Here is a 12,410-nt window from a genome sequence, read left to right as displayed (position 1 = left end):
GCTGTGATGCTTTCATTGATGGGTAACAGTGGGAGAAAAAGATGGAGAGGGAATACTTTAGCATCCATGGCTACAGCCCTCAGAGGTTGGACATAGACAAAGGAACGGGCTGGAGACGTGAGCTCCTGTGTTCTGAGTGGTGGGTGGCGTGTGCGAGGCCTGGCTGGGAGGACAGGCAGTGTGGGGACCAGCAGGGGCAGAGCGCACGGGGCTCTGCAGAGGCTTTGGATTTTCGCTCAGCCAACAGCACAACTTTGCTCCCTCGGGAGGTAAGAGACCATGACAGCTTTCATGGGCTTCTTTCTGGGACTTGAGACCACGTCAGAGCTGGGGTGACTCTGTTACTGGGAACTCTTCTAAATTCCAGTTTATTGCCAGCCCAGTCTCTGCCAAGAGCAGCCTGCATTCATTTCCCCCAGTGGCCTCTCCCCTTAGGAACAGGATGGGGTTTGTGGCCACGGAGCCAAAACTGCTGTCCCCAGGACACACGGCAACCATTCCACGTAGCCATCTCCGCAGGTGCTTTCTCCTGGGTGGGGCTATGAGTCCCTAAGGCAGGGATGGCACCTAATCTGTCTTGGTTTCTCTAGAACCTTCACATAGTAGGTGCTCAGCCCATGTTTGTTGAACAGAATGAAGTTTCCAACACAGAGGAGTTTCCAGGCCTGGCCCAGTCACATTAACCCCCTGAGACATGGGTTTGTGGTCAGGACAGCGCCTCTCCTGGCTGAGCTTTCTTTCCTACTGGGTCCTCAGTTTCTCTGTGCTCCACTTACCCTCTCTGGTGCTGGGTCTGCGAGGCCAGCTAGTCTGTGAAGCCCTGGCAACCCCCCTGCCCTACCTGGAGGCAGGTTCCCACTGCTTCAGGGGGTCGTGGCTGGTGAGGCTCTTCAGACACTTGGGCCCGCTGGACTCATCCCGTTCAGTCTTCACAAAGTCTGCAAGGAAAGGGCCAGGAAGAAGCATGTGAGGGCCCAGCGTGCAGGTCTGGGCCAGGATGGCAGAGGTTTCCATTGACATACCAGAGCCAGACGGTGAATACTGCTGCCTGGGGAGGCAGGCTAAGCAAGATTCTGACACCTCCTGCGAGTTCAGAGATTGATTAGTTATGCCTGTCAGCTTCAGCGGGAGGAGAATTGACACGTGTGACCCAGAGGGGTCATTTAATGTGACATTTCCCACCTGTTGGTGTTGGCAAAGGACAAAACAAGCCAGTTGTTCTGGGCAGATCCAAATAAAACAAATAGAAGAAGGCGGCTCCAGCAGAGCTCCCAGCACCAAAGCCAACCTCTTTGTGGGCAGCTGGGGCCCTGTCTTCATTTCCGACTGATGTGTGGTTGCAGAGGTGCCGACACCTTCTCATTCCAACCCACAGTCCTGCTAGAGAAAGGAGCTCCCACAGGGCAGAAGGGGGGCCACATCCATGGGAGGCAGCACCCCTGATGGCCCAGCACCCTCTGAGGAGCCGCGGGTGCCAGAGGGTCCACATGTAGTGAGCCCTGCTGTCTCACTGTCCACGTGAGGCAGAACCCCATCTCATTTACAATCTCAGCTTAGCACTGGGTGAACCTGCACTTCACCTTGGGCTGGCTGCTTTCTTGGTATATGACCTTCAGTCAATTACTTAAACTCTCTGTGCCTCAGTTTCCCCATCTACCAAACAAGGATGATGCCCGGCTCTCAGAGAGAATATTCAACAGCTTTGCTGAGAGAACCCTCACTCCTGTCTAACCCCGCAGCGCTGACGAGGGCCACTTACCATACAGCTTCTCCCTCATCTTGCCCTGGGAGGTTTGCAGCTTGATCTCCCCCCGGAAGTGTCCTGTCATCTCTCCGTGGTGGGTGAGAGGCGTGTAGATGGGGAGCTGTGTTTCCGTGGCCTCTAACCGCAGAGCAATGCAGCCCTCACCTGGGGACATGGAGGGGACAACAGTAATGTCAAGACCCTGCCATTTTGCAGGAGAAACACCATGAATTTGGCCTGGAGAGTTAGTTCTACCACCAAAGACAGTCATTCAAGATGATGGCTAAGGCAGGGATCATCAAATAAACATTTTAGAACAACCCTTCAGCAATCTGGGAAAACATCTCAAAATTTATAGCAAATGAACTCCAAGTAGATGAGTTGCTGTGAAAAAAAGTTAAATCATGGGTAATCCAGCAGAAAAACAGAATTAAACACTAATCTCCTAGCTGGAGGGAATGACAACTTTCTAAGGCTTGAAGCTATGTCAGAAATGACAAAATAAGACTGACGGGTAAGAGAATATAAAAGTTTAAAACTTCTACACAGAGGGGGAAAAAACCACAGGAAATTGAGATGATTGACTGGGACCATTCTCTGCAGTCAGCTTCACAAAGCAGGGATTTTATCTGAACTCAGGAGGAACTCCTCAAAATTAAATCCCCAGCAGATAAATAGGCAGATCACCCAAACAGTCATTTCACACAAGAGAACTGTAGCTGGTTAATTTCAATAAATGGAAATTCATTCAGCCTCGAAAGCCATCACAAATGCAAATGAAGCAGCACAAAGAGACTCTCTCACAGACATGAACTTAGCACAAAACAGAAGGAAGAAAAATACCCAGCGCCAGCGAGGCTCAGGGAAGCCTGGACCTTGGGACGTGGCAAGGTCCATATGGCAAGACAGCCTTTCCGGCAACCAGTTCGATAACAAGGGCCAAGAATCACGGTCATATGTATACCCTTTGACCAGCAAATATGGAACTCATCCTAAGAAGATGATCCAAAAGAATAAGAAAATGTAGATTCAGGAGAACAAAAAATATCCCCCAAAGAGATCATCTCAGCATTATTGGTAACACTAATAAAAGTAACTGGCAGAGCCTCAATAACAGTAATAAAGATGACTGTGAAAAATGAGGCTACAGCAAATCCATGGAATACTACGAAGCCATGAAAAGCCACAATCACAAAGACCATGTAGGAGGGTTGTGGAAAATGGGTCTTATCTAATACGAGGCAAGGAAAGCAGAATATAAATGGTATCTTTGTGATGATTAGAAATCTAGAAATCTAGGACCTATGCCTATGGATGAGGATAGAAGTGTGAAACCAAAATAAAAAGGATTTCTGTAGAGGGGAATGAGACTGCTAGTCGATTTTTTCCCTTGTTATTCTCCTGATTTGCTGTTTGTGAGTAGGAATATCAAAAAGAGCAAACAAAAGAAGAATACAGTATTTGATCAAGGAAATGGAACCATCGGATCTGAGTTCCTGTTTCCTGCCACTGAACCTTCAAACATTCCGGCATCCACATGGATCTTTTTCTCTTTGCCCCATTGAGAAGGACAGGAGATTCAGATCTGGAGCCAGAACACTCCCCAGGCTCTGCCTGCCCCTGCTTTGGCGCAGGGACCCTCTTTCTAGTGCTACACTAGGAAGGGGTAAAAGGAATGATTCTGGAGCTGGGCTGCCTAGGTTCAAGTCCAAGGTCACACAGTAGCTTGTCAAAGTCACGCAGTAGCTACATGACCTTGAACAAGTCACTTCATGTCCTCACCTCTGCAAACAAGGGCAGTGACTGTTCCTAAGTCCCAGGGCGTTGGCAGAGCCTGAACAGTGGGTGACCAACACCCACAGGCAGCCTTCGTGTCTCTGCCTATTTCTGTTTCCTGACTTCCACCATCAGCACTGAGCACCTTCAAATTCCTCCACTGAAAACAAACCCCCTTCCTGGACCAGGTTCACTTTCTTGCCTGCCTCACACCCTCTGCTTCCTCAGCATCATTCTCACCTAACTGCCTGTGAACACTGCCTCTCCAAGTATGCGGATGGTCCCTGAGTCACTCTGTCTAAGGACCGCTGTTTGGTTTTTATTTTGTTGGGTCTCTCGGCACATCTGCTATTATAACCTTGCCTTCTTCGCAAACCAACTCTGACAGTGTCCCCAGCGCCACAGCCTGTCCTCCCACTTCTCTGGCTGTTCGTTGTCAACCTCCTGTGCCTGTTCCAAACCACAGCTGACCCGGATCAGGAAATGAGACATTAACCCAGCTGCTCAAACCAGAAGTGTGGGGATGTCATCCTCAACAACCCACTTGCCTCAGTTCCCAAGGCCAAGCCATTTCCCTTCTTTTCTTTATTTAAAAAAATTTTTTTTTTTGTTTTTTTTTTATTGCTTAAAGTATTACAAAGGGTATTACATATGTGTCCATTTTATCCCCCCGCCCTAGACAGTCCCCTAGCCTCCCCTATTCCCCAGTGTCTTATGTCCATTGGTTATGCTTATATGCATGCATACAAGTCCTTTAGTTGATCTCTTACCCCCCTACCTCCTGCCCCCCAACCCTCCCCGGACTTCCCGCTGCAGTTTGACAATCTGTAAAAATTGATTTCAGAGAGGAAAGGAGAGGGAGAGAGAGATATAAACATCAATGATGAGAGAGAATCATTGATCAGCTGCCTCCTGCATGCCCCACACTGGGGATGGAGCCCATAGCCAGGGCAGGAATTGAACCGTGACCTCCTGGTTCATAGGTTAATGTTTAAGCATTGAGCCATGCCAGTTGGGCAACCATTTCCCTTCTTAACATCTCTCAAATTTATCCTGTCTCTTCATTTTTACTGTCACTGCTTTCACTCTGGCCCCCTCATCTTTCATCTTTTTGTGACTTTATTGTTGCTAATATGCACTGGAGGATGTTTTCCCCATTGCTTTCAGAGTGGAAAGCAGGGCGGTAGGGGGAAAGAGTCAGGAGAGAGAGAGAGGGAAGGAGGAGGGAATGAGGGAGGGAGAGAGGGAAAGAGGGAGAGAGGGAGGGAGGGAGGGAGGGAGGGAGGGAGGGAGAGGGAGAGGGAGAGGGAGAGAGAGAGAGAGAGAGAGAGAGAGAGAGAGAGAGAAACATCGATGTGAGAGAGACATTGATTGGATGCCTCCTGCATGTTCCCTGATTAGGGCAGTGATCGAACCTGCAACCCAGGTATGTGCCCTTGACCAGGAATCGAACCCATGACCCTTCGGTGCATGGGCCGACACTCTAACCCAGGGGTCCTCAAACTTTTTAAACAGGGGGCCAGTTCACTGTCCCTCAGACCGCTGGAGGGCCGGACTATAGTTTAAAAAAAGACTATGAACAAATTCCTATGCACACTGCACATATCTTATTTTGAAGTAAAAAAACAAAACGGGAACAAATACAATATTTGTATTTGCATGTGGCCCGTGGGCTGTAGTTTGAGGACCCCTGCTCTAACTGCTGAGTCACATCGGCCAGGGCTCGTCTCTCATCTTGATCACTGCAAACACATACTTGTAAGATGGAAAGCTGATCACATTACTGAGTTGTTTGACTCTGATGGCTTCCTACTGCTCCCAGGATAAAGTGTTTGCCCTTAGCCTGGCTTGCAGGGAGCTGCTTGATCTGGCTCCTGCCTTCCTCCCTCTGGCCATTACCCCTCTCACTCCATGCTGTAGCCACCCTGAATGTACCAAGTGTAAGGGCGAACCTGACATTGGGCGGGAGCCATGGACAGGCTGAAGACGTTACAGAAGACAGAGTCTCTCCACTAGGACAGTTGGCAGGGCCACCAGCCTGAGCACTGAGCAATGCTGGGCAGACCTGGGTTCCAATAAGGGCTCAGCCAGTTCCTACCTGTGTGATGTGGGCAAGTCACTTAACCTCTCTGAGCCTCAGTTTTCTCATCAACTAATTGGGAGAATAGTGTCTGCTTCATAAGGTCTTGTCAGAATTAAATTTTAAAATTCCTGCAAAGCCCTGGGCATAGACTCTGACACAGGAAAGTCTCAGTAAATGGGAGGGGCTGTGGCTACTAGTCGTTACTCCCAGAAACCCAAGGGGGCAAGAAGGATGACTTAGGAGTTATTGTCTGCCTGCGGCCCTGAGATGGAGAAAGTATCAGCAGGAGAGTAGGATGGGGAAAGGCAGGTGGGCTTTCTGTGATGGAGATGCCCCGTTACATCAGAGGCCACCAGCCAACAGCAGGTGTGGCACCTATGGCACCTGTGGGGCCCTTACCATAGGATTCGTCGCTGTCGGAGGATTTAATGCTAATCAGGATGTGCTGGTCCAGCAGGTACTCGGGGTCAGAGATAATGGGCTTCAGCTGCAAAGAGAAGGTCAGGGGATTAGAGGTGACAAGTTGGGGACAGGCGGGTGAGGGTTGCCAGCCCAGAGGAGGGGATGCTGGAGAAAACAGGCCTGTAGATGTTGTCATTAAACAAATTTGAATCTCTGCTTTTCATGCCCAGAGGGCAGGAAGGAGCCCATGGGTACCCCCTACATAGCCAGGCAGGATTAGCTTCCTTTCCTGTCCCCTTCCATCACACTGCACTCCAGGCCCCAGGGACAGGGCCTAACCCTAAGAATGCCCCACCTTCTGTCTCCCTTCCCTCCTTTGCAGTCCCCAGGATCCTGGGAGTGGGGCCAGGCTGATAAGAAAATGGGACAGGACCAGAAACCAAGTCTGAACGCACCCACTCCCACTGCAGGCTCCCCAGCTGGGCGCAATTCTCCCTCAGCCCCTCCCAGGATGGAGGCTGCAGGGAAGGTGGCACCACAAGGCTGTGCCCATCTGGGCAGAAGGGGCCTCTGTGTCCACCCACGCCGAGCCCCCGGTCGGGTCTGGAGTGTCCTGTAGCTAGTTGAAGGATGACAGGCACAGGTCCCCAGTCCCCGAATATCTTGCTCCAGGCTGTCCCCTTCCTTCCCACCCACAGATACACAGATACCCCTGGTGCAGGCCTGGTGCCATGTTGATGACAGAAAGTTCCAGAACAAATGTCACAGTGGGGCTCTGAGGCATTCTGGGGTTCCAGAGCCACACCAACCACTCCGTTCACTGACTTGTCATGATGGCCAGCTCAAAGTTTGACCCTGGGCCAGTGCAGCAGATGCAGGAAGACCCTGCCCTCTCAGGCAGCAGCGGGAGCAAGGGGCGGGTGTCTGAGGAATGTCTGTGGGTGCACACTCACCATGGTGGGGGCAGGGAGGGAGGCAGGAGAGAGTGTCAAGGTGTCCTGAGGGGTTTTAGAGGATGAAGAGAGTGGAGGTGAGAGAGGTGGGTGGCAGGGTTCAGGGAGCAGGAGGGAGTGAGGCCCCAAGGTGCTGGGGGAGCAGATGAGGCTGGAGATGGCAGAGGGGCTGGGAGCCACGCTGAGGAGCTTGGGCTCATCCCATGTGACAGCAGGGAATGGACAGGATAAAGAAGGGTACGCCAGGCTGAGGTGGGTATTCCAGAAAGATTCATCAGGAATCAGGATGCTTTAGCAAGAAGAAAGGAGGGATGGAGACCCTGGGGAGGTGGCGGTGGGTAGAGAGGAAGGGATAGAGACAGGAGGAGCATCAGGTGTCTGAATTGGACAGTGTGCTGCAGGGACTGGGATGCTGATATCCTTCCCGACAAACAAAGGCGAAAAGAAGCCATTTGGGTGCTGCATGGGAGCAGCTGGGAGAAGACTCAGGAGGGTGGAGAAGGTGGATAAGGCAGGATGTCACCGTGGAGCCAAGAGCACCAGGACTCAGTACCTGAAAACAGCCCAGGACCCTGACAGTTCACTCCCGCCTCATGGAGGACCCCGATCAGAGTGTACCTGAATTAGGAGACTGTGATTCAGGCATTGGCCTCTGCTCCTGAGATGATATGGCCTTTGTGTGTGTGGCCCAAAAGTTGGTTCCAATCAACAGTTAATGTCAGTGTGGGCAGCCCAGCCCAGCCCTTGAAACCTGAGCCTTGGGAGAGAATGGCTCCTTCTACCTGTTAAAGGCCATCCTTCAAACCTCATCTCCAGTGGCACCTCTGAGGAACTTCCAGGGGAAGCCTGAGACTCCCACCCATGTGATAGATTTCCCCAGCCTTGTACCTTCCCTCGATGTACCCCTCCCTGGTTATGGGACAAAGAAGCAGGTCCTTCTCCATTGTGCACCCAGCATGAACATCCAGATGTGTCCACCATAAATTTCCCATCAGAAAAACAGTCCTGGGTTTCAGGTAGAAAACCATTTTTTTTTTCTGCAATAAATATGAATGTGTTCCCACTAAATTTTCCCTACATGTTTTTAATTATAACCCTCCGCTCACACAGGTCATGGTCGTAGCAAATTCTCTCTGCATTCAGTGTTTGTGTAGGAGCCAATGGACTCCTTTCTACACCTTCACTTGACCCTCTGAGCTGGTGCTGACCAGGCGAAGGAGTATTGCAGGGGAGTTTGGGCCTCAGGGGTCTGTCGCTGAAATCATGTGACCGTGAACAAACCTCTCTGGGATCTGCTTCACTTTCCTTCTTTGCCAAGGTGACCTCTAGATCTCTTCCACAATCCATTATGGAAATTGAAATCCACTCAGAAATATTGGAGCCACTAGACACAGGCTCGTGTTTAACCATCGCTGAAAGCAAGCCACAGACCACCTTAAAAGGGAGCTGGCCCAGAGATGGGTAGGTCTGTGGAGCCTCTTCCACATTTGTCCCCTGGGATGCCCATTCCCTCTGGTCATATCCCCCAGAGCAATACCCAGCACATACCCTGCTGGCTGGGTAATTGCAAAATCCTCCCTGGGAATGTGCTCTCCTTGAATTACCTTTGGAAGGGTCTCACCAAACTTCACCACCAACTCCCCTTCGCTTCCTTCTTCATTTTCTCCTTCCTGACTCTTGACGAAACCTGTTGGAGGACAAGGCGGCTGGTTCTCAGAGGACAAAATAAGAACCAGACAGAACAGACTCCCAGGGCCGGCCCACTGGGTCAATGCAGATACTGTCTGCCTCTTATCTCTACAGGGGCCACAGCATCGTTTAGGAGTCGGGCTTGTTGGGGATTCTGTTTTGGTGTAGGGGATGGTCATTTGCCAACGGGCTCTAGTTATTTTTAGGAAAATCAGATTTCCCTCCGTTTTGGCTCCTCTGTGCAACAAACCAGGCAACTATAATCATCACTTCTCAGACAAGGAGGTTAGGAAACATGACAGCTCTCCCACGCCACTCAAGATAGCAGCCTTTTAAAAAGCTAATTTAAGCTTCCATAGAATATGCTGTTTCCATAGAAATGCATGCAAATGTCTCGATAGTTTATTAAAAACACCCACATGAAAATCCTCATAATTTTTGGAAGAGCTTTGGCCCTGCTTGGTGAACTGGGACCTAGAGAGTTTGTGGAGAAGGTGGGCCTTTCACCAGGACTGGGCCCAGGTGAGTCAGGGGTGGAACAGCCTGCAGCTTGGGGCTCAGGTCTTCTTCCCGATTTCTGGAAGCTTCCATCATCCTGTCACCTCTTCTGATGGAGTTGATTCTACCCCTGCTACCACCACCACTACCCGGACCATCTCAGCGAGGAGAGCTAGACACCACATGGGTCTTTTCACACAGAAAAGCTTTAGATAACATGCCTAGAAGTGCCACCTGGAAAGAGTGTTTTGTGCTAACTGCTGGCAGAGAGGAGGCTGGTCATGTCCAGCTTGCTCCCAGATGCTGTAGATCACCTGGGAAAGTGCCCGTGGTGTAGGACAGAGAATAGGCAGCTCGAGGCCGGTGCTGGCCTCCAGTACCTCTGGGCCTTCACTCAGGACCCTCTGGTTGAGTCAGAACCTGGATTGGGGGGACTCTCAAGTGGGCTATACTTTTCCCTGAGGGGCAAGGGAAGAATCCAGCTGCCCAGTTGCCTACAAGGCTGAGGGATCAGTGTATCAGTGACTGCCCTGTCCCTGGAGCAGCAGTGGTCTGCTTCAGTTTCCTTCTTTGTAAAGCCAAGGTGACCTCTAGATCTCTTCCACGATCCATTATGGGAACTGAAATCCATTCAGAAATATTGGGGCCACTAGACACAGGCTACATAATAGGGGTCCCTTTGTATCCTCCATCTACAGCCTTGCTTCTCGGATCCCCCTTGAGTCCATCCCAGAGGGAAGAAATGGGGCAAAGTATCATTATGACTCAGAGTCGTGCCTGCCACAACCAAAGGAAGCCCAATGACCCCTTACTCTCTAAACAGCTCGAGTGGAACTCCAGGTAGAATTTGGTCTGGGACTTGGTCTTCAGGGTGGCGAAGCATCTGAGAAACTCTATCTGCCCTTGGCTGTCGACAGTCCCGGGGCCTGGAACAGGTGAGAACAGAGATTGGGTTCCACAGTGTGCCTGGAGATGGAGCATTTCAAATCAGCCCCAAACCCCCAACATGTTTTCTTGAGGTCCAGGAAGGTGAGAGTCCAGGGGGAAGAGAGGTTTTCCGCGAAGTCCCACCACCCACACTGAGTATCCCTGTGGTGGTAACAGCCTCTGTGATGAATCACAAACTGGTGGGGACGGAGTGAGAACCGCCAAGAATTCCAGGATCAGAGCTGCTCTCAGCTTTGCTACTAGAGCTGCGTGGCCTCAGGTAATGCCCTGGAGCTCATTGCCTCAGTCTCCCTATTTGTTCCAACAAAGAGAGCTTGTCTGATGGCTCAGTGGCTGAATACCCAAATCCAGCTCGTTTCTAAGTTCAGGTTGTGAGGGATCCCTGCTCTTCCTTCCTCAGGCACCGTGACCTCCGAGCTCTTCCACTCACTCATGCTGAGAACTTGCTCTCAAAGCTATTCATTTAGAAGATGCATTTGCAAACATCCTTAGGCTGGTTTTGAACATGTGTTCTCTCCTTCCATATAAATTCTGAGCCACCTGAGAGCAAGGACAGACATTCCCTTCCTCTGTCTTTCCCATCCTTCCTTCTTTTCTGTTTTTTTTTTTCTTTTCCTCAGCTTTATTGAGGAGTTATTGACAAACATAATTGTGCATATTTAAAACGTATGACATGATGATTTTATACACATACACATCGTGAAATGATTGCCAAGACCAAGATAATGAACACCTCCATCACCACATACAGTTACCTGTTTTGTGGGGGTTTCTGGTGTGGTGAGAACACTCAAGATCTTCTCTCAGTAAATTTCAAGTATACAATACTGTCATACTGTATTATGACCTATAGTCACCAGTCTGAATAGGGCCCCAGAACTTCTTTATCTTATAACTGGAAGTTTGTACCCTTTGACCTACATCTCCCCATTTCCCTCACCCCCCCAACCCCCCAGCAACCACCATCCTGTTCTGTTTCCATGATCTATGAAATCTGCTTTCTAAAAAAGTTTCCACACATAAGTGATTCCATGCAGTACTTGTGTTTTTGTCTGGCTTATTTTGCTTAGCTTTCCTTTCTTTTTTTAAGCCCACAGCATCTAGGCCAGGCTCTGCTTAGGTAGATGTTCAACCAACACTCAATGCAGGACATGGGGGCTTATGAGCATGTATAGTGGCTGAGTCCCAGTGGAAGGCAAGCCTGACACTGAGGATGCGATGAGGGTCCTCATTGAGGGTGCAATGGCAGAAGCCACCCATCAATGCTGCAGGAACTCAGAGAAAGGGGAGATGGGTGGGAGGTGGGGAAGAGGTGGAAGGTTCTGGAAAGCCACAGTGGCCAGAGCTAGGAGGGAGACAGGATGGTGGGTCATGGTTGCATGGAGAGGGGAGGCCACATTGCTGGGGCCAGGAATGTTAGACCCAACAGCATGGAGAAGCGTCCCAGGAAGACTGCTGCAGCCTCATCTACATCCATCACAGTGCAAAGGACACAGTGATACAGGATTTTCCAACCTGTGTTGAGCCCCCTGCTCAGCCTTCATAAATGAGTCTGGATTGTCTGCTGCCCACAGAAGTGGGGGTTGGCAGACAACGTGATAACATGGCTCCCTAGTCACCTAGGCCCAGGGCTTGACATGCCAGAGAGAACACCAGCCCCTGTTAGGATGAGGTTGGCCCGGTGACAAGGGCTGGGCTGGTTTTTTGAAAACTTACCTGTAAATCTAAGTATTATTTATTCAGTCATTGCATCCCACTTTAACATTTTTAGTATCTCTGCCTACCATTAAGCTGCACTAATATTGACTTAAATTTTCTTTAGCCTCACTTTTTAAAATTTCATAAATGTATTTAAGAATATCCATCACAAGACTAAATGGAAAATCAGAGTTGCTTGCCTTACACAGAAGAGATAAACTTAAAACGTACTAAGATAAATGCTTTACTAATAAACGGTGTCAAGGACCCATATAGGATTGTCTTTGATGGTAGACATGCCACAACTTAGAAAACACTCATTTACCCAAGTTTAAAGACTGTGTTAGACCCAAGACTTAAAAGGCTGATGTATTTGCCACAGAGAGCAAGAAAATGCGTTGGGCTGAAATCATGATGTGGCTTGGACATGAAGAAACCAGATAAACAGGCCTCTGTCTTTGTGGAATATGAAGGGATGGACACAGCCCACCACTTACCGTTTTTGGAGACAAACTGGGAGGTGACTCCTGCCTCAAATGTGGCAAAAACAGGGCTGTGGTCACTTGTCATGATGTCACTGGTGCTGCCTGCAGGGGAGGGAAGGCATTTCTGAGCAGGG

At 50.0% G+C, this 12,410-nt stretch overlaps 1 protein-coding gene across 1 annotated transcript in view; it reads right to left on the bottom strand.

The window, feature by feature from the left end:
- The window catches only part of INPP5D (inositol polyphosphate-5-phosphatase D), a 96,265-nt gene that overhangs the window by 9,075 nt on the left and 74,780 nt on the right, over positions 1–12,410 (bottom strand). Inside the window, exons 19-24 of the mRNA XM_059703572.1 lie at positions 12,289–12,378; positions 9,958–10,071; positions 8,563–8,645; positions 6,003–6,090; positions 1,760–1,909; positions 842–938 (exon numbers count right to left, since the gene is read on the bottom strand). Of these exons, the coding sequence (XP_059559555.1) occupies positions 842–938; positions 1,760–1,909; positions 6,003–6,090; positions 8,563–8,645; positions 9,958–10,071; positions 12,289–12,378 (622 nt within the window). The remainder of the gene's footprint in view (positions 1–841; positions 939–1,759; positions 1,910–6,002; positions 6,091–8,562; positions 8,646–9,957; positions 10,072–12,288; positions 12,379–12,410) is intronic.

The sequence above is a fragment of the Myotis daubentonii genome, chromosome 7, assembly GCF_963259705.1.
Source record: "Myotis daubentonii chromosome 7, mMyoDau2.1, whole genome shotgun sequence".
Taxonomy (NCBI): domain Eukaryota; kingdom Metazoa; phylum Chordata; class Mammalia; order Chiroptera; family Vespertilionidae; genus Myotis; species Myotis daubentonii.
Note: the sequence above shows the minus strand (reverse complement) of the source record. Positions and strands in the feature narration are given on the sequence as shown.